We start from the raw sequence: 26,058 nt of genomic DNA on the forward strand, positions 1-26,058 counted from the left end.
ATGTTCTTTAACGTAAACCGGTGGCTTGACTTGCCTTGAAGAGCTCTTTGGAGTGGAACGGCTCACAGAGAAGCTTCTCCATGTTTCCTCCGGCGAGGAAGATGATGGTCACCAGTCCCATCAGCACCCAGGAGAAGAGGAAGCTGAACCCAACGCCGCTGTGAAGCAACACACACACACACACACACACACACACACACACACACACACACACACACACACACACACACACACACACACACACACACACACACACACACACACACACACACACACACACACACACACACACACACACACACACACACACACACACACACACACACACACACACACACACACCAGCTCAGTATAATACAGACAGCATCTAAAACTCAAGGAGCTCTGCTCCAGTTTCTCTATAAAACTTAGATTACATCCAGTATACTGTAGGTACTGTAGTTTAGTAGTACTGTTCTGAGAGTTTAAGGTCAGAGGACGTTTCCACTCTTGTAATAAAAGAGAGCAGACGAAGCTGCTTGTCTTACGCCATGAGCATGGTTCCTCCAGTGTTGGAGATGCAGCCCCGGGTGGTGGGCGAGGCGTGCTTGTCGTACCCCAGAGTGCCACACAGCAGACCCAGGTAGTTGAAGGCCAGAACCAGGACCACCATGCAGCACAGGGTGATGCAGCCGATCCACCTGCACAGCGGAGGAAATAAATAAATGAAATGAAATAAATAAAATAAAATCTCACCCAACGCCCAAGACAACGAGGCCAAACTGACTCGGACTCGAACCCTCAACTGCTAAATGAGCAGTGAAAGCAGCTGCTGTGTTTCCCTCTGCTGAGTCATTTAAATTTAAAATATAAATGATATGAATATTTTATAAATTCACAATGCTGATGCAGACTTAAATAATAAACATTAAAATGACCTGAGAGAAACAAGATAAACATTCTGAATGAAGCAGCTGGACTCTGATGATTCTATTGATGATCCGAGCTGATAAAGAGGAGCAGAAGATGGATGGAGGGATAGACGGACGGATGGATGGATGGACGGATGGATGGATGGATGGATGGATGGGCAAATGGATGGAGGGATGCTGGATGGATGGATGAATGATGGATGGGTGAATTAATGGATGATGGATGGATGATGATGGAGGAGAGATGGATGGATGATGGATGGAGGACAGGTGGATGGAGGACAGGTGGATGGATGATGGATAGATGATGGATGGAGGACAGGTGGATGGATGGATGATGGATGGAGGAGAGATGGATGGATGATGGATGGAGGAGAGATGGATGGATGATGGATGGAGGAGAGATGGATGGATGGAAGATGGATGGATGATGGATGGAGGAGAGATGGATGGATGGAAGATGGATGGATGATGGATGGAGGACAGATGGATGGATGGATGATGGATTGATGATGGAGGAGAGATGGATGGATGATGGATGGAGGACAGGTGGATGGATGATGGATGGATGGAAGATGGATGGATGATGGATGGAGGAGAGATGGATGGATGGAAGATGGATGGATGATGGATGGAGGACAGGTGGATGGATGGATGATGGATGGAGGAGAGATGGATGGATGATGGATGGAGGAGAGATGGATGGATGGAAGATGGATGGATGATGGATGGAGGAGAGATGGATGGATGATGGATGGAGGAGAGATGGATGGATGGAAGATGGATGGATGATGGATGGATGGAAGATGGATGGATGATGGATGGAGGAGAGATGGATGGATGGAAGATGGATGGATGATGGATGGAGGACAGATGGATGGATGGATGATGGATGGAGGAGTGGACCTGTAGAAGTCCATCTTGTCGATCTCGGGGTAGTAGTCTTCGATCTTGGCGTGGGCGTGGCTGATGAAGATGGTGAAGTTGGACAAGCAGCTCTGCAGTGGGAAGGCTTTGGAGAAGCTGCTGATGTTGTGGCCGATGCCGTCCACCAGGTTCTGAACACCTGAGACACAGAAGCAGCAGGTGAGAGTGGGCGGGACAATAAACCTCTCAGGTGAAACACAACGGCAACCAGAGGACCGATCAGCTCTTTGATCAGCCTGAAGTGGGACGTTGTTTGGTTGTTACCTCGGCCAAGGAGGGAATTAAATCACCTGCGTTTATTTACCTGTTAACAAGAAATCTCAAAAACTAAACATTGGTCCACAGGAGCCTTTTGAACCGAAGAAGAACCGACTATATTCTGGTGCAGATCCACATCAAAATACATGTTACAATAGAAATTTTTCATCAAACATCCTCCCGTCCTGAATATCAGCTAGAATTAATTCTCCTTATCAACTTTTAATTTTCCAGTAGAATTCAGGACAAGGCTGTTCAACCTGACCTCAGATTGGATTAGTTCCCTCAAGAGGAGGAAGACGATCGACCACAACTTATTTAAGTTGAGGAACCAGAGAGGACTCACTCTCCACTACACTCCTGGTCTGTTCCATCACCATGAGCGGCGTGTCGTTCAGAGCAGAGAATCCCTGTGGAGCACAAGACCAGCGCGTTGATCAACACTTCCTGGAACGAAGGCTTGTTTAATCAGCTCTGGAGCCAGACGCTGGATTTAACAGTAACGTGGACGAAGCTGAAACACCCTGACATGTGGGTCAGACTCACTCTTTGGACGACGCTGCTCAGGTCTGTTTTCAACACTTGGTTCATCTTCTGCAGCTGAGCATTGACCCGGGGCAGCTGGGAACAAAATACACATTATTAGAATTCAGACCAATATTTATACCGATAATACAAACTGGTCTTGATCAAAACCCTGTTAGCGTGTACTTTAGTCAGTTTAACAGTTTCCAGCTGATTTTATGGGATTAATAAAGTCAGTATAAAATGTTATGTTCATTTTATAAGGTTGCACAATGTAAAAAAAAAAAGTTCAACTGGACTGGTGAGACTATAGAAAGGCCCCTGGCGGGATTCAAACCGGGGATTTTTCTCTGTGAGAGTCAGAGGACTAATGTCAGGCTGGAAAGTGAACCAGAGGAGAAGTGGGAGTGTGAAGGAACTACTTCCTGTGGGGGATGCAGAAACTATACAGGTGTTTTGGGTTCCATCCAAAATATCAGGGTGTCTGGTCGCCACCCAAATATATATTTGTGTTATTACTATGTATTTCATAAAATGAAATCAAGTTAAAATAAATGTAATACTACATTGTGACATTGTGGGACACTTTGATGTAGAACAAACTAAACACTAAATATGTTATGGAAGAAATATACTTATTTGAAAGCACATAAATGAACATTATATATATGTGTGTGTATGTGTGTGTGTGTGTGTGTGTGTGTGTGTGTGTGTGTGTGTGTGTGTGTGTGTGTGTGTGTGTGTGTGTGTGTATACATACATACACACACACACACACACATATATATATATATATATATATATATATATACTGTTTGACAGAAGATGGATAAACTTCCATTTTAGATACAACATGGATTTTCAGTCCTTGTTACTCAGAAAATGTGCATTTACCTATATATATATATATATATATATATATATATATATATATATATAAAACCCAGGTTATCAGGTGAAGGTATAGGAGGGTGTTTCCTGTGTTGTGTTTGGTGCTTTATGAATAAAGTTGAATTGAACGGTTACCCGGGTGAAGTTGGCGCTGACGTGCAGCTGGGACAGAGACTGGCGGATGTTGCGGCAGAGCTGAGCGGTGGTGGCGTCCGACTCCTCGTCATGGCAGCCCGGGTCGCTCAGCGTCCGGTTGATGCTGCTCCGCACCAGGCTCAGGTTGAAACTGAGTTTTCCGGTTCCTTCCTGGAGAACCTCCAGAGACACGCTGACGTTCTCCAGGGCCTCTTTGGTTTCTCTCATGGCTGAAATTAAAGAGATAGAAAGAGTGTGCGTGGAGTTTTAATCTCTCAATAACTATAATCTCTAATGTTGAAATGTTTCCTCCTGAGTTAACGTGTAGTAATGTTGTTTTAATATTGAGGAAAAAAAACTCATGAATCCCACAATATATTTACACTGCAAAATGACTCAGAACTAGTTTGTAAATATTTCATCTTGTTCTTTCACTTCTGTCCTGGGACATTAAGTCCAGTTAATGTAAAACGAAGTATAGAAATACTCATTAAGTTCAGTTAATGTAAAACGAAGTATAGAAATACTCATTAAGTTCAGTTAATGTAAAACGAGGTATAGAAATACTCATTAAGTTCAGTTAATGTAAAACGAGGTATAGAAATACTCATTAAGTCCAGTTAATGTAAAACGAGGTATAGAAATACTCATTAAGTTCAGTTAATGTAAAACGAGGTATAGAAATACTCATTAAGTTCAGTTAATGTAAAACGAAGTATAGAAATACTCATTAAGTTCAGTTAATGTAAAACGAAGTATAGAAATACTCATTAAATTCAGTTAATGTAAAAGGAGGTATAGAAATACACAGTTTTTGTCGTTGAGGAAGCCACAACTTGTAGGATTAGACTTTAACATTAGAGTGAAAAACATTTTAGTAAAAATTTTCATCCTATATACTATATACTATAGTGTACTTTATATTTTCACAAAACCAAACAATTACACCAGAAAATGACTCCAGTCTCAACATAAAGACAATTTTAAATAAACTTTATGGTGTAAAATCCTGTGAAATGTCCAGAAAACTTCTCCTGTACTGTTGCATTCTGGGTATTTGACATACAAACTCCCCCAGAGTCTCTGAGGCTACATTGATAAACCAGGTATTGCAGTTTTCATTGCAGTATCACTGATATCTCAGCTCAGGTCTCAGTGTCGTTTTCTGTCTCTCGTCTTTATACAAACGTTTTGAATCTGCTTGGAGGTTTGCGGCGGGATTAGAGCCTCTGGCAGGATTAGAACCTCTGGCGGGATTAGAGCCTCTGGCAGGATTAGTGCCTCTGGCAGGATTAGAACCTCTGGCGGGATTAGAGCCTCTGGCGGGATTAGAACCTCTGGCGGGATTAGAGCCTCTGGTGGGATTAGAGCCTCTGGCGGGATTAGAACCTCTGGCGGGATTAGAGCCTCTGGCGGGATTAGAGCCTCTGGCGGGATTTGAGCCTCTGGCGGGATTAGAGTCTTTGGCGGGATTTGAGCCTCTGGTGGGATTAGAACCTCTGGCGGGATTAGAGCCTCTGGCGGGATTAGAGCCTCTGGTGGGATTAGAGCCTCTGGCAGGATTTGAGCCTCTGGCGGGATTAGAGTCTTTGGCGGGATTAGAACCTCTGGCGGGATTAGAACCTCTGGCGGGGGCAGAGCCTCATATTTAAAATCCCTTGGCAAAAGGAAAACTTTTCCAAAATGATATAGAATTTCTATACGTCTTAATAAACTTTATTTATAGTTTATAACTAGTTTTTTTCTGCAACATCTAAATGTAATTGTGAGTTGAGCCAATAGCAGCACCAGTAAGTATTTAAATGTTTATACGCACGATCATCTTTTTAATCACTATATTGACATATTTTATATAATATCTGCCAACGTTACACTCATACAGACTCGTACAGTAACGACTAGAACTGAGCTGAGTGTCTATAAGTTTCTGGTACTGATAATTAAATATGGCATGCAGAGTGTGTATGCAGTGTGTATTCAGTGTGTATGCAGTGTGTATTCAGTGTGTATGCAGTGTGTATCACTGATGGCTAAAAGTAAAACCTCTTCTTCCAAACTAAAAATACTTTACTGAATATTTGTATTGCTCTACTTTGCTGCTGGAAGTGCAATAAGTGACTATTGTATGAGTGTTTTTCTTTTAGATATATTGTATTTACATTGGGGCACAAGTACAGACAGTTTTAACTCATTTGTTGTTTTTAACGTTGACAGTAAAAAGTATTCAGCCCAATAAAACCCAATAAGACATTAATAAACTCTAATCACATCGTAAATGACTGCTGGTATTTCACCCCCTGATTATTGACTTGGTCCAGCATGAATATCTGACATGTTTTAGTTTTTCATGACCTGAATCACGTTGATAAATGTTTGGTAACGAAGAAGAAACACCAAACTGACAGAACCAGGTGACAGGAAACACGAGGCTGGTCAGGACAGGGAGGAGCTGAGTGCAGGCGGAACCAGGGACTCAACAAATACTGATCGTTTAAAACTGCACCGGCACATTTTTATGGGAAGAGAATCTGTTGGTTCATGTGATGGCAAACGTCACAGATTTATTCCGTTGGTCCATAAAAATGATGGATCAGGTGACCAGAGGAGCAGGAAGTGATGTGAGCATGCTTTAAGAGGAATCATGTTCTTTCTCTACACAGTCACCAAAGTTAAAGTGCAGTTTTAACTCATCTGATTTGTCTGATTGTTTTATTAAAGAATAACAGAGGGAAGTCAAAGGTCACAAAGGTCAGGGGTCAAAGTGATCCGACACAGAGTTCCTTTTACCTTTGATGGCTCTCTCGATTTTCACTTTGTGAAGAAGAAAACGATACGAAGATTAAAATAGTAAATAAAAGTCCAAACAAATATTACAAGTTAGACGACTGATTTCTTATTCATGATAAAAACGTTGAAAATCCTGATCAGAGATTTAAAAAGGAACTTCATCATGTTTAATACCCAGTAACTCTCAGTAACGCTCAGTAATACTCAGTAACTCTACTCAGTAACTCTCAGTAATACTCAGTAACTCTACTCAGTAACTCAGTAATACTCAGTAATACCCAGTAACTCTCAGTAACTCTACTCAGTAACCCTCAGTAATACTCAGCAATACTCAGCAATACTCAGTAACTCTTAGTAATACTCAGTAACTCTCAGTAAAACTTAGTAACTCTACTCAGTAACTCTCAGTAACTCTCAGTTAACCTCAGTAACTCTCAGTAAAACTGAGTAACTCCCAGTAATACTCAGTAATACTTAATAATGCTCAGTAACTCTCAGTAAAACCCAGTAACGCTCAGTAATACTCAGTAACTCTCAGTAACTCTCAGTAACTTTGAGTAACTCTGAGTAACTCTCAATAATACTCAGTAACTCTCAGTAATAATCAGTAACTCTGAGTAACTCTCAGTAATACTCAGTAACTCTCAGTAATACTCAGTAACTCTCAGAAATACTCAGTAACTCTCAGAAATACTCAGTAACTTTCAGTAACTCTGAGTAACTCTCAGTAATACTCAGTAACTCTCAGTAATACTCAGTAACTCTCAGAAATACTCAGTAACATCGAACATGGGCAAGTTCACGCCCTGCACTTTTGAATTACTCTTCTCTTATGTACAATATGTATCATTCATTTATTATAAATAAAGAAAAACTCAATTTTTAATCTTTAGCAACATTATCATGCAAGAATGTTAAATATTGTCACAGTTATTATTTTCTTTTTATATTACTTTTACTGTCATTATTGTTTTATAATTATTATTATTGTTCTGCAATTTCCCCATTGTGGGACAAATAATGGCAAATCTCATCCTGTCCTGTACTACCTTACCCTACCCTACCTTACTGTATCACTACCCCACCCCACCCTGCCTTACCCTACCCCACCCTACCTTACCCTACCCTACCTTACCCTACCCTACCCTACCCCACCTTACCCTACCCTACCTTACTGTATCACTACCCCACCCCACCCTGCCTTACCCTACCCCACCCTACCTTACCCTACCCTACCTTACCCTACCCCACCTTACCCTACCTTACTGTATCACTACCCCACCCCACCCTGCCTTACCCTACCCCACCCTACCTTACCCTACCCTACCTTACCCTACCCCACCTTACCTTACCTTACCCTACCTTACTGTATCACTACCCCACCCCACCCTGCCTTACCCTACCCTACCCTACCCTACCTTATCGTATCACTACAGATACATGCATGTCTTATAACCACAACATGAGTGTTGCTCATTTCTCCAGAGGTTAATATTCATATGCGAGTCATTCCAGCAGCTAAATTTCCGAGTATTAATAAAGAACTGATGAATATCAGAAGATAAAGTTTTGTTGGAGAAACAGGCAGAAGGATTCACTCATTGCTGGTTAAGTTGACACTTCTAAAGCCCCCCTCTGGGGTCCCAGACCTCAGGTTAGAAACCCCTGTCTGATGTGACATCGTGAATTAGGTAGGTGTAGTAGGTGTACCTCCAGCCATGCTGAGAGCCTGGTCCAAGGCGGGCCGGACCTCTTTATCCAGCTGGTCGTGTATCCTTCCACCCAGTAAGGGACCGATGTCTGCAGGAGCAGCAGAGAAACCCGTTAATTAGTCCCGGTTCCCTTCCTGCTTGGCCTGGTTCTCCCTCTCCGGGGCCTCGACTGCTATTAAACCACCTGATTGGTTATTAGCTGCTGAGGAGAAAAACTCTCTGAGGTTTAGGTGAAAAGCAGGATGAATCCTCAGGAGCTCTTCTGCCGCCGCCGCCGCTGCAGCAATGGAGACCCGGTTCTGTCACGTTATGAGAAAACCGCCGCGGCGATGGAGACCAGGTTCTGTCACGTTATGAGAAAACCGCCGCGGCGATGGAGACCAGGTTCTGTCACGTTATGAGAAAACCGCCGCGGCGATGGAGACCCGGTTCTGTCACGTTATGAGAAAACCGCCGCGGCGATGGAGACCAGGTTCTGTCACGTTATGAGAAAACCGCCGCGGCGATGGAGACCCGGTTCTGTCACACGTTATGAGAAAACCTCCGTGGCGATGGAGACCCGGTTCTGTCACGTTATGAGAAAACCTCTGCGGCGATGGAGACCCGGTTCTGTCACGTTATGAGAAAAACGCTGCGGCGATGGAGACCCGGTTCTGTCACACGTTATGAGAAAACCTCCGTGGCGATGGAGACCCGGTTCTGTCACGTTATGAGAAAACCTCTGCGGCGATGGAGACCCGGTTCTGTCACGTTATGAGAAAAACGCTGCGGCGATGGAGACCCGGTTCTGTCACACGTTATGAGAAAACCTCCGCGGCGATGGAGACCCGGTTCTGTCACGTTATGAGAAAAACGCTGCGGCGATGGAGACCCGGTTCTGTCACACGTTATGAGAAAACCTCCGCGGCGATGGAGACCCGGTTCTGTCACGTTATGAGAAAAACGCTGCGGCGATGGAGACCCGGTTCTGTCACACGTTATGAGAAAACCTCCGCGGCGATGGAGACCCGGTTCTGTCACACGTTATGAGAAAACCTCCGCGGCGATGGAGACCCGGTTCTGTCACGTTATGAGAAAACCGCCGCGGCGATGGAGACCCGGTTCTGTCACACGTTATGAGAAAACCTCCGCGGCGATGGAGACCCGGTTCTGTCACACGTTATGAGAAAACCTCCGCGGCGATGGAGACCCGGTTCTGTCACGTTATGAGAAACCTGCCGCGGTGAAGTGAAGTGAGGCTCAGAGTCAATGGACGGGTTCTACTTACTGTCCAGGTCGTAGACCACTTTGTTCTTGGCCGTGGAGTATTGGGAGATCAGGTAATCAATTTGCTGCAAACAGGAAACAGAGCAGAGTCTCATGCAAATGAGAAGGATTTTCACCACAAACACTCTGAAGTAAACAAACAAACAAACAAACAAACAAACAAACAAACAAACAAACAAACAGAAGTCTGGTGTTTGTGATAAAAGAAACAGGAAGCAGTGGAACAGTGAACTTTTTTATCATGTGACGCCTGCAGAGGTGAGACTGAGCTTCACTTCATTCGTTCTCTTCACTCATTCGCTCCACTCAGAACGAGTGGTTCTTCATTCGTTCATTTCACTTGTTCACTACATTTGTTCACGTCACTCATTCACTTCACAAGTTCACTTCATTCCTTCACTTCATTCGTTCATTTCACTCGTTCACGTCACTCATTCACTTGACTCGTTGACTGCACACATTCTATTCACTCGTTCACTTTATTCTCTCCACTCGTTCTTTTCACTCGTTCACTTTATTCTCTTCCCTCGTTCACCTCACTCGTTCACTTCACACGTTCTCTTCACTCGTTCACTTTATTCTCTTCCCTCGTTCACCTCACTCGTTCACTTCACACGTTCTCTTCACTCGTTCACTTCACACGTTCACTTTATTCTCTTCCCTCGTTCACCTCACTCGTTCACTTAACACGTTCTCTTCACTCACTTCACTTGTTTGCTTGTTCTCTTCACTCGTTTACTTCACTTATTTGTTTCATTCGTTCCCTCGTTTACTTCACTCATTCTATTCACTCCTTCACTTCATTCTCGTCACTCATTCTCTTCACTTGTTCACTCATTTGTTTGCTTGTTCTCTTCACTCGTTCACTTCACTTATTCTTTTCACTCATTCACTTCATTCGTTCACTCGTTTACTTCACACATTTACTTCACTCGTTCACTCATTCACTTCACTTCTGCTCAGCTGCTTCCTGCAACGTTCTGTTTTCCCACCCTGAAAGGAACACTTGAATGCATCACTAAGACATCACTTTTTAATCAGGCTTTTTAACTGATTTTTATATATGTGTATATGTATGTATATATGTACATATACAGATATGTGTATTATCTATTTATCTACTTTTATTAGGTTGTTAACTGAATCTTTAATCTCCAGTGGTTCCGCTCAGGGGGCGCTACACTGGTGGTGGCCACGTTCCCCACTGGTGGGGCGTTCCCGTGGGTTCCCCCGTCCCCGGTACCTGGTTGGTCCCCCACGTATGTTCTGGGACTTGCCAGTCTGCCCAGGCTGGGGGAATCTGTGTGGCAGCGCCCCCTGTGGTTAGAGGCTGTGCCACTCCCAATGTGGACGGCCCCCAAATGTGTCCTTTCCTCACCTTAGTCCTCAGTGTCCTGCCATGTCTCCATACCACTAGGCATGTCTGCATGTGTGTGTGTGTGTGTGTGTGTGTGTGTGTGTGTGTGTGTGTGTGTGTGTGTGTGTGTGTGTGTGTGTGTGTTCATCTTATCTATTGTATCTTTGCACTGTTTGTAAATCACGTTAAGCACTTTGTTTTACATTAATTGTACAAAAAGTGCTATACAAATAAAGTTGATTGATTGATTGATTGATTGATTGATTGATATGAGTTTTCAATTGGATTTGAAGTTTGAGGCTTTTTATTTTCACCATGACGGAACTATTTTTTCAAGCTTCATTCGAATCCCGAGCCTCAATGAGAAGCTTCAGTCCAGTAATTTACACATAATTGTTCACGTGATGTAATTGCCAGGATTAATTCAATGAATCCAAAAGGTTCATTCAGTTGAACAGACGCGTTGACCTTTGACCCCTGGTCTCACCACAGGTGTGTCGTTGGCGAAGGTGTGCAGGTCCCTCATGTTGCTGTTGACCAGCCGGCGGACGTTCTTCACCTGAGAGCTCAGGTTCTGGTTGGCGGCGTACGCACACAACACTCCGATCCTACAGGAGGGAAACAAAGACTCCTGTTATTATCGCACTTCATGAACTGTGATGTTGCTGAGTTCAACAGAGCAGCGCAATTACATCACACCAACAGTAGAGGTCAGTGTGCACCGCCACTTCAAAGTGATGCACCTGTAGAGGGAGATCAATTTAATATTGGAACAGAAAGGCCGTTTTTAATCCTCTTTAAGTGTTTATTTTTTTATTAATTAGAGTCTGAGCACTGATGGTAACAAAGGACCCTTTTAGGTTAGGGTACAGCTACTCCTATTATTATTATCATCATTATCATTATCATTATCATCATTATTATTATTAGTTTGAGTGCCTAAACATACAGTATGTAACTTTTTGCAACACACTGCACAGTCATCAGGCCTTGTGAACAATTTGATAATTTGGAGGAATCACACATGTGACTGGAATAATGGCTCAACGGCGCCACCTGGAAAATGTAAAAAAAATTCAGCCTCCGGATTCCGTTTCACCCAGAGCTACGAAAGTCGGCACACATATGTAAAACGTCAAGATGCACAAAAAAGTCTCTTTCACAAGTACCGAAAACTCAACAGGAAGTCGGCCATTTTGAAATATGGCGTGGATTTTTGCCAGTTTTGGACCAAATTGAATTTTGTAGAGAGAACTAGTCCGAGGGGAAAATTCCAATTCACCTAAAACCTGCCACGGTAATAGAAAAGAGATTGGTGAACAAAACTTTTTTAAATCGTTAAAATATCTGAGGGCGTGGCCAAAGTTTGATATTTCATCACACAACAGGAAGTGCAGTGTAAAAGGCCTTCACATGGCTTGATCAGCGTCAAACTTCACACATTGCATCAGAGACCGGCCTTCATCACAGCTACGTCACAATGACGACCATCAGCCATAGCGCCACCTGCTGGAAACAGGAAGTAGGTCTCCATAACCTGGCCATTGTCCGACTGACCCCAAATTTCACAAGCTTCATCAGATGACATAAACATGCCGACTGTCACTGTCGGGTCCAGCAGGCAGCGAGAACCGTTCAAGGCTGCTTGCAGCTTTAATTTATAATATTTTCTGTACAATGTCCATCTTCATTTATGCATTTACCAAAGCACTCTGATGTGACATAAGAGATATGAAGAGTTTGACAGGTTTGGAGAGAAAAAACACAAAAATCCCAAATCATTTTAAATATTTGTAGTTTTTACATTAAATCAGGTGATTTAGATCATTGGTTCTTAATCTGGGGTAGAGAACCTTCTTCAGGGGGCGCCAGAGGTCACGTAACTGGATGCGAGGGCATTACAAATCAAACTTAAGGCTTCTTATAAAATCTGGAGGCGACGTCACATTTCTGCAGACTTTAAGAAAAAAAGATGAAATAAGGTTGGAGAATTGATTTAAACTGAAGTGTAATAACCAGCAACACCTCAGATTTATCTGGTTTGTGTACTTTACTGTCAGTACACTGCTTCATCATTTCTTGTATTTAAAGTACTGGACATTTCATGATGCTAAATCGAATAACTATTCTATTTGCTTCAGAAAGTTAATTTCTCCAATAATTTGAGAATAAGCTGGTTTCCATGAAGGCAGGTGTTCCCCCACTATGCTGAGTCCTGATCTGGATAATCTACAGTCCCCGGGCTGGAAACATATTCAACTTAAAAGTGAAAACATGGGATTGTGTAAAGCAGACCATTAAAGTGAGCCTCTTGCATACTTCAAACAGACCTGAGTGGCTCAGTACAAGGCCTAATTAGCTGGAGCAACATCAAGGGGAAGGCGGCCGTAATAATATTAAGTTGTTTCCGTGACTCCGTCTGAATCTTCAGCTCGGCTTTCGCCTCTATCTGTGCTGCCTGTGCATTACTACTGGGGTGTGAACCGAGGTATGGAGGGGAGTTCAGGGTGTGTGTGTGTGTGTGTGTGTGTGTGTGTGTGTGTGTGTAATGAGCGGATTCATGAATGATGTGAGACGCCTTGCAGGAAGGACTCGAGGGATCCTGAGTCAGGAGCCAGCGGGGGGGTTCAGATCGATGCGGATGAATCAGGACATTCTGATTCACTGTGTGAAACGGCGGCGGTCTTCCTACGTGGGCCCGAGTGTGGGAGCGACAACGGCGAGCGTGCATGTGACCACTCCGCATGCACAGTGAGGCTGCAGGGAGACGGTGGCGTGTGTGCAGCTCGTCATTATCTCCCTCCGTCCCGAATGAAATCTACCTGAAACTGCATGGCGTGTTTGTTTACAGGCTGAATGAACACATGAACAGACGAAGTGACTTTTCAGGAATTACACTCTTTATCTTCATCTGCTCACTCTTCATCAAACATGTCGTTAAATAGCACTGCAGGGTCAGACTGAAGCTTTGTGCAATGGCTCAAAAAATGTTGTGTAATGTTAATTATTCATCTTACGTAGGAAAATAATATATTAGCACAAATACAGCATCTTTCATAGTTAAGTCACGACATGTTATGCATGTTTTCTTTCAATTAAAACCTCAGATTCTTCCTCTGGAGTGTAATAAACCTTTACATGTTACCAATCTACATATTCGTTTCCTGGATACCACGTTATAAAAGCACCATCACACTTTAGTTCTTCAGAAACACATTACATACACAAAAAAGTGGAGATGCAACTCATGATTTTCATTCATTCATCTTCCAGATCTGTTTTATTCAAGCAGATTTACCATTTGTATTTGCATTCATGTATTCATGTATAAGTTTTTTGGCTGCTACACTCGTGGAAATCAGAAATCTTTAATGTGACTGCGTGACGTCTCCTGTCATCCACTGCAAATTATTTAGCACATGACAAGATTTAAAATCTTATTTTTAGACCTGATAGATATTTTGGTTTGTTCTAAATGTTATCAACTTATTTTTAGTCCTTGATTTTACGGTTTGATCATGAAATAATAAAATCTACCTGCTGCATGAACAGATGATTTCAACAGTTTGGAGAATTTTTTTCTCAAATTTAAACTTTACATCTTATATTTGTGTTAGTATTTTCCCCCAGTGTGTCAGTACCCTGCTGGTGGCTTTGGGGAGATTATTGAAAACGTGTAGAAATGAATCTGACCTGCTTGTGAATCTCTAAACTGCTGATTTGTTGCATCGCTGCAGCCATTTCCTGTGTTTCTATTGGCTGTTAGCCGCTGTAGCTCGTAGCAGCGTCACCTTCAGTTCAACAGCTCAGAGTTTAAGCTTCATCGACAAAATCACAAGGAAACCTGGGATTCCCACAGATCCTCCTCATGTGACCCGGTGCAGCCTCACGTACGACAGTCTAATCAAAAATAACTCCTCATATAGCGCCAGTTTTCACTCAGTATTCAGAGTACATCAGGTTCCTTTCTGTGTTTTGTGCAGAGTCGATCAGAGCTGAGGCGACGTTCCAGTTGAAGTCCGACGACCCCGAAGCTTCAGCTCCTGTTTATTGACTGACTTCATGTGGATTTTGTTTTTTGTCCCTGGAATCACTGACCCGCCGCTGAAACGTTCTGCTGAAACATCAAACTGCAAATGTCAGACAGTCGGTCACTTCATGGAGCGGCTGGCTGAAGTTCTGCTTCCAGAAGTTGTTGATATTTTAGTAGAATCAACTCTTAAAGCAACAACAAGGTTTTATCATCTCATTTCATTCATCAACGTCTGAAGTGACAATAAATAATGAGTCACTTTCAGCAGAACAACTTCGATGTACAACATCGGCACCCTTCGCAAAAAGTAGAGAAAGAAATGATAGAAAATGTTAAATTAAGTCGCATGACATTTCAACTTGATCAATAATCAACTGACTTTCCTCCATGATCTTAGTACTGGATTATTTTGGAGTTTCTCTTCCAGATTACATAAAGTTGAACGACAATATTAAAAATGAAGAAACTCTTTCTGTTTGACTTATTTCGTCCTCAGAGACACAAAACGATGCTTTACTAGTGATTTTCTATTTGACAGAAAGATAAATTTGTTTTCCTAAAGAGGAAAAACTGAAAAAAAAAAACCTTCTGTTTCCAGATTTTAAGAAGAGAAAAGTTGTTTATTTAATTTTCTGTAAAATTCTAATTTCAACATCAACAATTTCTATTTGTGGTAAAAATGAATTCTGAATAAAAAATCTGAGGACGTGTTTTTTATTTATGACGTTCAGTAAAGTCACATCTGGAAAAAACAATGAAAATCACCTGAAACGAGTGAAACACGAGGAGGAGAGAAGAGAAGAGGGGGGGAGAAGAAGAAGACGACAGGAGAAGAGGAAGAGGAGCAGAGGAAGAGAAGAAGAGAAGAGGAGGAGAAGAAGAGGAAGAAAAGAAGAGGAAGTGAAGAAGAGGAAGTGAAGAAGAGGAAGTGAAGAAGAGGAGCACCCATTCCACCTCAAACACTTTTCACACGTTCATAAATAAAATCTCCTCCTTTTCTCTTTCTCTCTTCTTCCTGCTCTCACTCTTTTTCAACCTGCTTTACTTTCTTCACAATACAAACTCTTTCTTCTCTTTACTCTCATTTTCCTCCCAGGATCTTTATTCTTCGTCTCTCTCTCTCTCTCTCTCTCTCTCTCTCTGTCTCTCTCTCTCTCTCTCTGTCCCTGTCTCTCTCTCTATGTCCCTGTCTCTCTCGTACTCGCTCTCTGTCTCTCTCGTACTCGCTCTCTCTCTCTCTCTCTCTCTCTCTCTCTCTCTCTCTCACTCTCTCTCTCTCTGTCTCTCTCGTACTCGCTCTCTCTCTCTCTCTCTCTCTCTCTCTCTCTCTCTCTCTCTCTCTGTCTCTCTCTCTCTCTCTGTCTTTGTCTCTCGCCCAGCTCATGTCCACTCAGGTCGCAGGAATCTGAGCTGAACAAAGACTCTTTGAGGAAAAACTCGAGCCACGTCGTCCATGACTCTGCACCTTTTTATTTTTCTTCCTTTCATCAGAATCACGTTTGCGTCGCTCTGACTTCGCTTGTCTTGTTCAGTCGCAGCTCAGATTTGTTATTTGTGAAGTAATAATATTAGACGAGGAGATAAAAGTGACAGAATAGAGGAGAAGAAAACATGGAATTGGGATTGAATGTGAAACGATCAAACATCCTACCAAGCTGAAGTGACGCAGGATGTGTGTGTGTGTGTGTGGGGGGGGGGGGGGGGGGGGGGGGGGGGGGTCGCCTCCGTCAATAATAACTACACAGCTTAGCAAGATTATATGTCGAATACATCTGATACATTTTCATATTATTATCTCAATTATTGGGAATTTTATTGATTATTGCTTTTATTGAAAAGAAATTGTAAAGTTTTAAAATGCTTATCTATCTATCTATCTATCTATCTATCTATCTATCTATCTATCTATCTATCATCCATCCTCGCACTTAAAGATGAATATTTAGATTTTTACTATCAATTCTTAAACTAATTCTGCACTCGTTTGCCATCCCTCCATCCCTCCATCAGGGATGAGACCAAGTCATTGAATATGCAGAATGAGTGTGATCTTGTGGTTACATAACAGTGGTGACTGTATTCCACACACTAACACAACTTCTTCAGTTCACACGTTTCTCCACAGATACTTTAGTTTGAGTCGCTGCTGATTAAAAGATGTTTCACTCTCGTCTCTCCTCTGGTGTGTCGAGCTGCATCGTCTCATTGATCTCTGATCAGCCAATCCCTGAACGGTCAAGCTGCTTTCTGACTCCTCTCTCTGACCGCGGGAAGCTTTACCTCCAACAACCTGGAAAAGAGGCTCTAATTCCCCGTTGAGCCGAAGCCAAATGACACATGAAGAAAAGTGTCCTGAGGGTGGAAACACAACAAGAAGAAGAGCATCAAACTGGAGCTGCAGAATCTAGGCCACTACTGGGGGCTGGGCGGGGGGGGCGACATGGTCTGGTGGCTCCGCAGCTTCTATAAACTCACAACAATGGAGCACATTGAGTGTGATTGTAGTGTGGAGGCAGGGGCAGTGGCTCAACCCCGCCCCCCCACCCCTCCACCTCCACCCCTCCACTGCTGGAACTGGACTTCTATTCTCCAGAGAAACACTGGATTCTACTCTGAGTAACCAGCTTTAATCCCGAGACGAGGCTGGACGCTGCCGTTATGGAGGCAGGATGACAAATAAAATAGATACTGAAGAAGACTGAGGTATTTGGGCTGTGATTTGTTCAACCAGAGAGCCGCGATCAAACAACTACATGATCATGAGAATCAGAGCAGATCATTTAATAAGAAATATTAATTGCACAACATTAATCTTAATGCTTTAACAGTCGACTAACAATGATGAGTTCATGACGATCACAGAAGTCATGAATAATAAGTAGACGGACACGTTGAATTCTGTTTTTTTAAGTATTTGAAGAATTAATGTCAAAACATGACACTTGTGCTTTAAATTTCTTCACTGAAAACTAGGGACGTCCCGATCACACTTTCTGGCCCCCGATACCGATCCGATATTTCAGAATTGAGTATCAGCCGATACCGATACTTTCCCGATCCGATACTCACATTGTTATTACAAAGATACTCAATAGTGTATTTTTGGAGCGACTAAGAAGTCTGAAGCTAAAAGCACTATTGGCAGAAGTTTGTTTAGCTAGAAATTATTGTAAAACTCACTTATTGAATCAAAATTCTTCTCAGAATGACTTAAACATAAATACTCTCAGGCTCCAATGTAACTTCTTTGTGTATTAAATTCCAGTTTACCTTAAAGCAGTATGAGAGGTTTGACCTGAATGTCACTAAACATTTACATTTCAATGTAAATTATAAACACTTAATTCCACTTCAAAGTGGTAAAACCTGTTTGACAAAAGTACTCTGAACATAGTTCTCTCAAAAACTTATTCAGAATACGATATTTTTTCTCCCAAGTATTCTCCCAACAAACCGTCCTCACCTCACTATGAACACGGCTCAACACGAGGCTTCAGGGCATGTAGTACACCTGCCAGACCTTTAGGGGCGCTGTGACTCACCAAACACAATACAAAAGCAGAAGAAGACAGACCACATAGAAATTTAGAAGTAGACTCCTGCACATAAACACATAAACCACTATATATAACTCTAGTTTTATAGGTCTATGGCCCCGCTCCGCCTGCTTCTAGCTTCTGCAGCTCCACCGGAGCTTCTCGTCCCTGATTGTTCTGGTTATTAGGTGACGTAGTGGTTATTAGGTGACGTAGTGGACCGCGGTTTGTTTTTTTGTTTGTTTTTTTAGATCGGCGGGGTGATCGGCTGGATTTGCCGATCCCCGATCACTCACAAATCACAAATATCGGCCCGATCCGATATCTACCGATCGGATCGGGACATCCCTTCTGAAAACGTTGATGTGTTTTAGCCTCTTTGCATCTGGAGCTCAATTTCTACTCCAAGTTAATCAGCTAATATGTGATAAACCATAAGAAGTGTGACACTATTTAATCTCAAAGTCAATAGACACAATCTGGGTCTGCTCGTCCACTTTACCTTTAACAAACTCATCACATCATGGAAATATTTCACGTTTATACTTATAAACAATAAATAAGAAAACATTTGGTCAGTTTAACACTATTCATACTGAAGTTATGATAAATGGCACACAATGATGTTATTTGTGACTTATTACTGAAATTAAATTAAAACAGTTAATAAACATTCTTCATCAGCTTCTTTAAATAGCGTTCTTTAAATAAGCCATTAAATGAGATGTCTCTTCATTTTTGTATCTTGGCTCACACATTGAGGACGGAGGCTGCTTGTGGCTCGCTCAGTTACGTTACAATACAGCAGCTTGTTGTGTGGCGAACAATACAAAGTGCTGACTGGCACAATTCTCCCCGACACGTCCTGAACAGTGCAACCACTCCCCATCGATTTCTAGATAAATAATGGCACATATCAGAGAGCCAGCAGCAGTGTGGCCGCGCCACCTCCTTCTGTTTAGTTTCATTTCACATCACTACTTTGTGTTTAATGTGGACAGTCATGATGGTTTGGTTGAATCTCAACTCCTTCTTTAAATGGCCTTTTCTCTCCGCCGTTCTGTCACTTTCATGTGCTGTTTTATTATTTATATTATTATTGTGGAGCTGCTGTCCGGCCGGGGGAAGCAGCGCCGGCCGGCTGCAGCAGTTTGACGGGACACAACAGGCCATTAATTCCACAGTAAACACTCCAGGAAGGACATGAATACTAACGTCGGAGCCAAACAGCCGGAGGGCCGAGGACGAGAAGGTCACCGAAGTACACATTTTAAAACATGTGCAGCAGACAAAACGGAAATAATAAAACCCAAAGTACAAGTCCTTTAGTGCCGAATGAGATCCAGGAGACGAGCTGCCAGCAGGCCACACCTGAGCAGGTGAGCAGAGCATCACAGGACAGAAACAGGAAGCCGGAGCCGTCAGACTGAAACAGCAAATCTAGAGATGGACCAGCACGAGGAACTACCAAATATCATCAGCGACACACTGATCGACAGTAAAACTGTGAAATATTAAACCTGATGGTCAAAAACTACATGTGTATTTAAGCTCTGGAAGCTGGAAGGGGGCGGAGCGCGACGACAATACGAAGGCATGAAGATGTTTAAAGCTGTGAGACGTTTTCCTTCTTTTCCCCCCGACAGACAGATAATTAACTTTTCAGCCAAATATCATTGGTGTGATTTCAAAAAGGTGTGAGAGTGTGAAGGATGATGAAATGGAGAGCAGCTTATTTACTCTCCAAACTCTGGAGCAGAACAAACTTTAATTAACTAGAAATGTAATTATGAAACGTGTTTTACCGAGTTGATTGTGTGGAGATGTGATGAGTCGTGACTCAGATCAGGTGATTCAGGATGAAAACAGTTTGAGGTTTAAAGTCGATTTAGTTCAATATACAAATACGCAAAGCTTTATATGAACCTGTTGCTTCTGAATCTTTAATGAAAATACTAAAAGCAAAATACACCACAGCTTGTTGAATTGATTTTAGTTTATTTTCCTTTTTCATTCAAATTTTTTCACTTATTCTTTCTAAGCAGTTTTATCAGTTTATTTTATTAATTTTAACTCATGTTTTTGCCATTTTGTATAATTTTACCCATTTTTACTATGGAGGACTGAATGTACTATAAATAAATAAATAAATAAATAAATAAATAAATAAATACACCATTAAACAATTATTTGAATGTGTAATTAATTAATTACATTTTGAATTAAATATATAAATATGTCATTAATTCGTTATAATACAGATTCACTTTATTTAAAAAACTTATTGTATTATATCACTATTCACTTCTTTATTTCATGGTCCGGTGTTACACTGCTTCGTGAGTTTATTTATTTAATTTTGGCACATTTAGACCGCCATATTTAATTGCTCTATTTCTTTTTAAAATGTTACTTCTTTTGTTTTGTTTTTGAAAACTATTTTAGTTATTTGACAAATCCAACATAACATTTTTGTTGGCTTTTCTCCTCCATTTCAAATATTACTGTTAAATGACACGCAAATGTCCACATTGAAGAAAAACTCCTCGGTTTAAGAAATAAAATTGATTAATCTGTGTTAGATTACTGAAACTCAACCTTATTTGACAAACGTCATGTTAATTTACTTGAACTGACAGAAGAAAGACTTTGTTCTAAACAACCAAATTAATAATACATATTTCTGTAAAAGCTTTTGAACTTTTATTATTAAAGTCAAGTGTTGGGTTTATAGAGAGAAGTAATGTAATCCTGCAGGTTCAGTGTTCAGTGAGCACAATGTGCTCGCCTGTGGATTTGAAGCCGTTTGTTCAGAGGGAATGTTGGTTATTCCCTGTTTCTTCGCTGCTTGCAGCATCAATCGGTTTGTCTGACATCACCAGCAGGGTCTGAGTCGTCTGATGCAGATCGTTTCTCTCAGAGACGATAAACGCTGAGGTTCTGCTCAGTTCACTCATAGTAACGTCGTCTGCTGCTCCTGTTCTGCTCAGATTTATATTCATGTATGTTTATCGGCCTCAGCAGAGCTCCTGTTGCTGCCAGATTCACTCAGATTGAAATCAAATGTTAAAAGCTGGACTGTAGAGCCATTTGTTCCACTTTGATGAGATCTCGTTCCTCCCCTCACTGCGGGGGAGCTGATCTAGCGTTGGCACCGACTCCACGGCAGATCGTGTTTGTGAGACACAACGCAGCAGATTGCTTTCTCGCAATGAGAACACAGAGGTGGACTGGGCCTGTGTGGGCATGGAGAAGAAGCCTCTGAAGACGGGAGGTGATTCATGAAGACGTAAGAGAGGAGGAAGAGGAGGAAGAGGAGCTGACTGGCAGAGAGGGGGAGTGTCGACTCAACAAAGCCAAACATCCACAGTCCCTAATCACAATGTCTTAATGTCTTTGTTCCATCAGTCGTCCAAAACAAACAATTTGTTCAGTCTGGCTTTGACTCCGATTGACAGATTATCAGAGTGACTCAGGCCACATTTACACGTCCCCGGGTTTTTACAAAAACAGATATTTCCCCTCGACGTTTAAAAAAAAAAAGACTTCATTATTACAGACCCGCATATCCACCCGGAGAGAGCTGCGATGAGCAGCGAGACCTGTAGGGGGCAGTGTAACGAGAAGCATGAAGCCATGATAGCCAATCAGAATCCTGGAAAAAAACATGACATCTCTAATTGTGAAGTAAATCTCCGCCTCAACTCTTTAGATGCAAACAGAGACAGAGTTCATCCAGATCGCCACGGTGGCCGGAGTCTTCAGGAATCATGGTTTGTGGTGAGTCGGAGCTGCTTTATGTGTAAATGTAAGAAACGCAGACAAATATCACAGTTTTTTATGTATGTATGTGGAAACATAGGTAGGTTCGATTTAGTCGTTTCATCTTTTTTCTGACTTTTTCCGCCCGGTAAAGATAGAATTCCATGGAAACAGTTTGTGATTAAAACACCATCAAGAGGCTTCATGTTGTAGGTATCATATATATTCACAGGATTCAGAGTCATTGTTGGAGAATGATGATAGTTTTTCAAGGTTTGGGCTGAACCATCGACTTGTGGATTTTTTGTCTTTATCTTTCTAATTTAACAAAATCTTCTCTTTGACAACGTCAACATTCATAATAAAAAGATTATAAAGGACGAGGCAGACGTCATGTTGATGTATCACCCAATATTATAACTGTTGAGCAGACATGGACACTGAGTATCTCTGAGTATCACTGAGTATCACTGAGTATTACTGAGTATCTCTGAGTATCACTGAGTATCTCTGAGTATTACTGAGTATCACTGAGTATTACTGAGTATCTCTGAGTATCACTGAGTATCTCTGAGTATCACTGCTCATGACCTCTGACCTGGAGGTCTGGGGGTGTTACAAAGTGAGAACGTGTGGAAATAATCAATATGGGGCAGCGAATACAACTTTCAGTTTGTGTGTGTGTGTGTGTGTGTGTGTGTGTGTGTGTGTGTGTGTGTGTGTGTGTGTGTGTGTGTGTGTGTGTGTGTGTGTGTGTGTGTGTGGTGATGTTCTGTGCAGGGTTTTCTACTGGAGGAGTTTTAGAACTGCAGGTCACAGAGAAGGTGTTGGTATAAATAGTTAGTCTGATATCTTAAGACCATTTAACTGTTTTCATTACAAATCTCTCTTCTGTCACAAATCCTCCCCGAGATGAAATAAAAAGCACCGAGCCTCCGGCTTTGCTCTGCGAACAAACGTGTTTATTAAACCTGCAGTATCAATTAGTTTCACCTTGATTATTGACGTTTTCCCAACCAGACCATGAATAATCAGTAAATAAGACACACTGTGTGTTCCTAGTCTCTGGTTTTGGGTGGAGGAGGTGCAGAGTAACGCTGAGGAACAGGACCTTTCCTTCATGGTTCTGCTGCCCGGGCAGTGATGTGTTGATATTGGCTCCGGCCTGCAGCACGGCGAGGCCCAGCAGGGCGAGGCCCAGCACGGCGAGGCCCAGCACGGCGAGGCCCAGCACGGCGAGGCCCAGCACGGCGAGGCCCAGCACGACGAGGCCCAGCACGGCGAGGCCCAGCACGGCGAGGCCCAGCACGGCGAGGCCCAGCACGGCGAGGCCCAGCACGGCGAGGTTTAGCCGGGCCTCTGGATGCTGCGTCAGCTCAGCTCTCATGTTCCTGCATCACTGATCACACGTCTCTGCAGCGCCGGACCAGTAACACTCAGCCATGAATCACTGAAACGCTCCACGTCTGGTAAACGCTGCTCCGCCGCTTCACGCTGAACCAACACTGAGCGAGGAACGTGGCCTGAACCTTTCAAGTGATTCACATTCAGCTGCTGAGCCTCAGTCATGGCTGTTTTCCAGTTTTCAGCAGGATTCAAGCAAGTGAAACTCTGCAGCAAGATGTTTGATAACCCCGACAGAAAAACCCTCACTTGTAGTAGATGGAGACATTCTTCCTCCTTAAAATCTGAATGTTCACTTTTCCTAAAACAATCTTAAGGAGTTTGACTTTAAACAAAGTCTAACATTTCTATTATTCTGCTATTTTCATGTTGGCCAACATTTTAGAAAGACGAAGCACAGCTCCAACAGCAAGCGGTCCAAAAGCAGAAGAGGCTGTTAGTAATTAGTAAGTTTGGAGTTAGCAATGTGAGTTTAGAGTTAGTATTGTGAGTTTACAACTATTAGTAAGTTTAGAGTTAGCAGTGTGAGTTTAGAGTTAGTAGTGTGAGTTTATAATTAGTAGTACGTTTAGAGTTAGTGTGAGTTTACAGTTAGTAGTGTGAGTTTATAATTGGTAGTACGTTTAGAGTTAGTGTGAGTTTACAGTTAGTAGTGTGAGTTTACAATTATTAGTAAGTTAACAGTTAGTAATGTGAGTTTACAATTATTACTAAGTTTAGAGTTAGCAGAGTGAGTTCAGAGTTAGTATTGTGAGTTTACAACTATTAGTAAATTTAGAGTTAGTAGTGTGAGTTTACAATTATTAGTAAGTTGAGAGTTAGCAATGTGAGTTTAGAGTTAGTAGTGTGAGTTTATAATTATTAGTATGTTTAGAGTTAGCAGTGTGAGTTTACAGTTAGTAGTGTGAGTTTACAATTAATAGTAAGTTAAGAGTTAGTTGTGTGAGTTTACGATTATTAGTAAGTTTAGAGTTAGCAGTGTGTTTAGAGTTAGAAGTAAGAGTTTAGAGTTGGCAGTTTGAGTTTAGAGTTAGTAGTGTGAGTTTAAAGTAAGTAGTGAGAGTTCAGAGTTAGTAGTGTGTTTAGAGTTAGTAGAATGAGTTTAGAGTTAGTAGTATGAGTTTAGAGTAGTAGTGTGTTTAGAGTTAGTAGTATGAGGTTAGAATTAGTAGTATGAGTTTAGAGTTGGTAGTGTGTTTAGAGTTAGTAGTATGAGTTTAGAGTTAGACGTTTGAGTTTAGAGTTAGTAGTATGTTTAGAGTTAGAAGTTTGAGTTTAGAGTTAGTAGTATGTTTAGAGTTAGTAGTATGAGTTTAGAGTAGTAGTGTGTTTAGAGTTAGTAGTATGAGGTTAGAGTTAGTAGTATGAGTTTAGAGTAGTAGTGTGTTTAGAGTTAGTAGTGTGAGGTTAGAGTTAGTAGTATGAGTTTGGAGTAGTAGTGTGTTTAGAGTTAGTAGTGTGAGGTTAGAGTTGGTAGTATGAGTTTAGAGTTAGTAGTATGAGTTTAGAGTTAGAAGTTTGAGTTTAGAGTTAGTAGTATGAGTTTAGAGTAGTAGTGTGTTTAGAGTTAGTAGTATGAGTTTAGAGTAATTATAAAGTTTAAGTTTAAAGTATGCCATTCCAATAGAAACACAAATACAAACCATGTGTCAGTAAAGTGACTGAAGACGATGTTAAACTGATTACTAATTAGTTCGAGGCAGATAAAACATTTTGGTCAGTGAAGTATAATTTAGAAGAATTAAGTGCCAGAATAATCAGGAAATTTCAAATATACGAGGATGAAATAAATACACACATGAATACATAGACTCTAAACATGTTTCCTATCTACGTTAGAACGTCATGATAACTTTAGCCAAGATTTGCTTCCTCATGTTAAATCCAAGTATTTCCTCCTGCAGATAATACCCCCCCCCCCCCCCCCCCCCCCCCCCCCCACCACCACCACCACCACCACCACCACCCCCGCCAGCCCCACACCCCAGCAGCCATTAAGTAAAGGTTTAATTTCACGTTTCTGAATGTTGCTGCTCTGAAATTTGGCTCTGGAGACAAATTCTCGGGGAGAAACTCGCAGCAGTTTGACATTTAGTCAGTGAGTTATATCGTCATTGTCACTGTGGCTTCTTTTATGACAGTGAAGCCGACGCTCATCACACTAATAATGAATCCACTTAAAAATAACCCTGCGTCTGACGACTCCCCGGGGAGGGCTTCAGCTGACTCTGTGTGTGTGTGTGTGTGTGTGTGTGTGTGTGTGTGTGTGTGTGTGTGTGTGTGTGTGTGTGTGTGTGTGTGTGTGTGTGTGTGTGTGTGTGTGTGTGTGTGTGTGTGTGTGTCTCACAGGGTTTATTGATGTATTGGTGTCAGCAGAAAGTTCATGATCAAGAGTCATTTCACCAAATTGCACTTTGCAATCAACTTAGAGCAAAAAAAATTAAAAATCATTTGAACTGAATAAAAGATGTTTTGACATTTCTTGTCCTTGTATAAGAACCGCGATAGATTTTCCAGTCATTGTGCATTCATGCTTGAGTGCTATTTCTATTGC

At 41.9% G+C, this 26,058-nt stretch overlaps 1 protein-coding gene across 3 annotated transcripts in view; it reads right to left on the minus strand.

Moving 5' to 3' along the window:
- prom1a (prominin 1a) overlaps nt 1-26,058 on the minus strand; it is a 98,551-nt gene that overhangs the window by 22,106 nt on the left and 50,387 nt on the right. For 2 of the 3 annotated variants that reach the window (XM_080466132.1, XM_080466133.1), the window contains exons 4-12: nt 11,257-11,377; nt 9,414-9,477; nt 8,145-8,234; nt 3,648-3,877; nt 2,643-2,717; nt 2,443-2,506; nt 1,818-1,977; nt 528-680; nt 35-158 (exon numbers count right to left, since the gene is read on the minus strand). In XM_080466132.1, coding sequence (XP_080322258.1) covers nt 35-158; nt 528-680; nt 1,818-1,977; nt 2,443-2,506; nt 2,643-2,717; nt 3,648-3,877; nt 8,145-8,234; nt 9,414-9,477; nt 11,257-11,377 — 1,081 coding nt within the window. Of the gene's footprint in view, nt 1-34; nt 159-527; nt 681-1,817; nt 1,978-2,442; nt 2,507-2,642; nt 2,718-3,647; nt 3,878-6,434; nt 6,459-8,144; nt 8,235-9,413; nt 9,478-11,256; nt 11,378-26,058 lie in introns of all 3 variants that reach the window. The other variant, XM_080466134.1, reaches the window with a different exon arrangement.

Source organism: Lipophrys pholis (assembly GCF_963383615.2).
Source record: "Lipophrys pholis genome assembly, chromosome: 6".
Taxonomy (NCBI): domain Eukaryota; kingdom Metazoa; phylum Chordata; class Actinopteri; order Blenniiformes; family Blenniidae; genus Lipophrys; species Lipophrys pholis.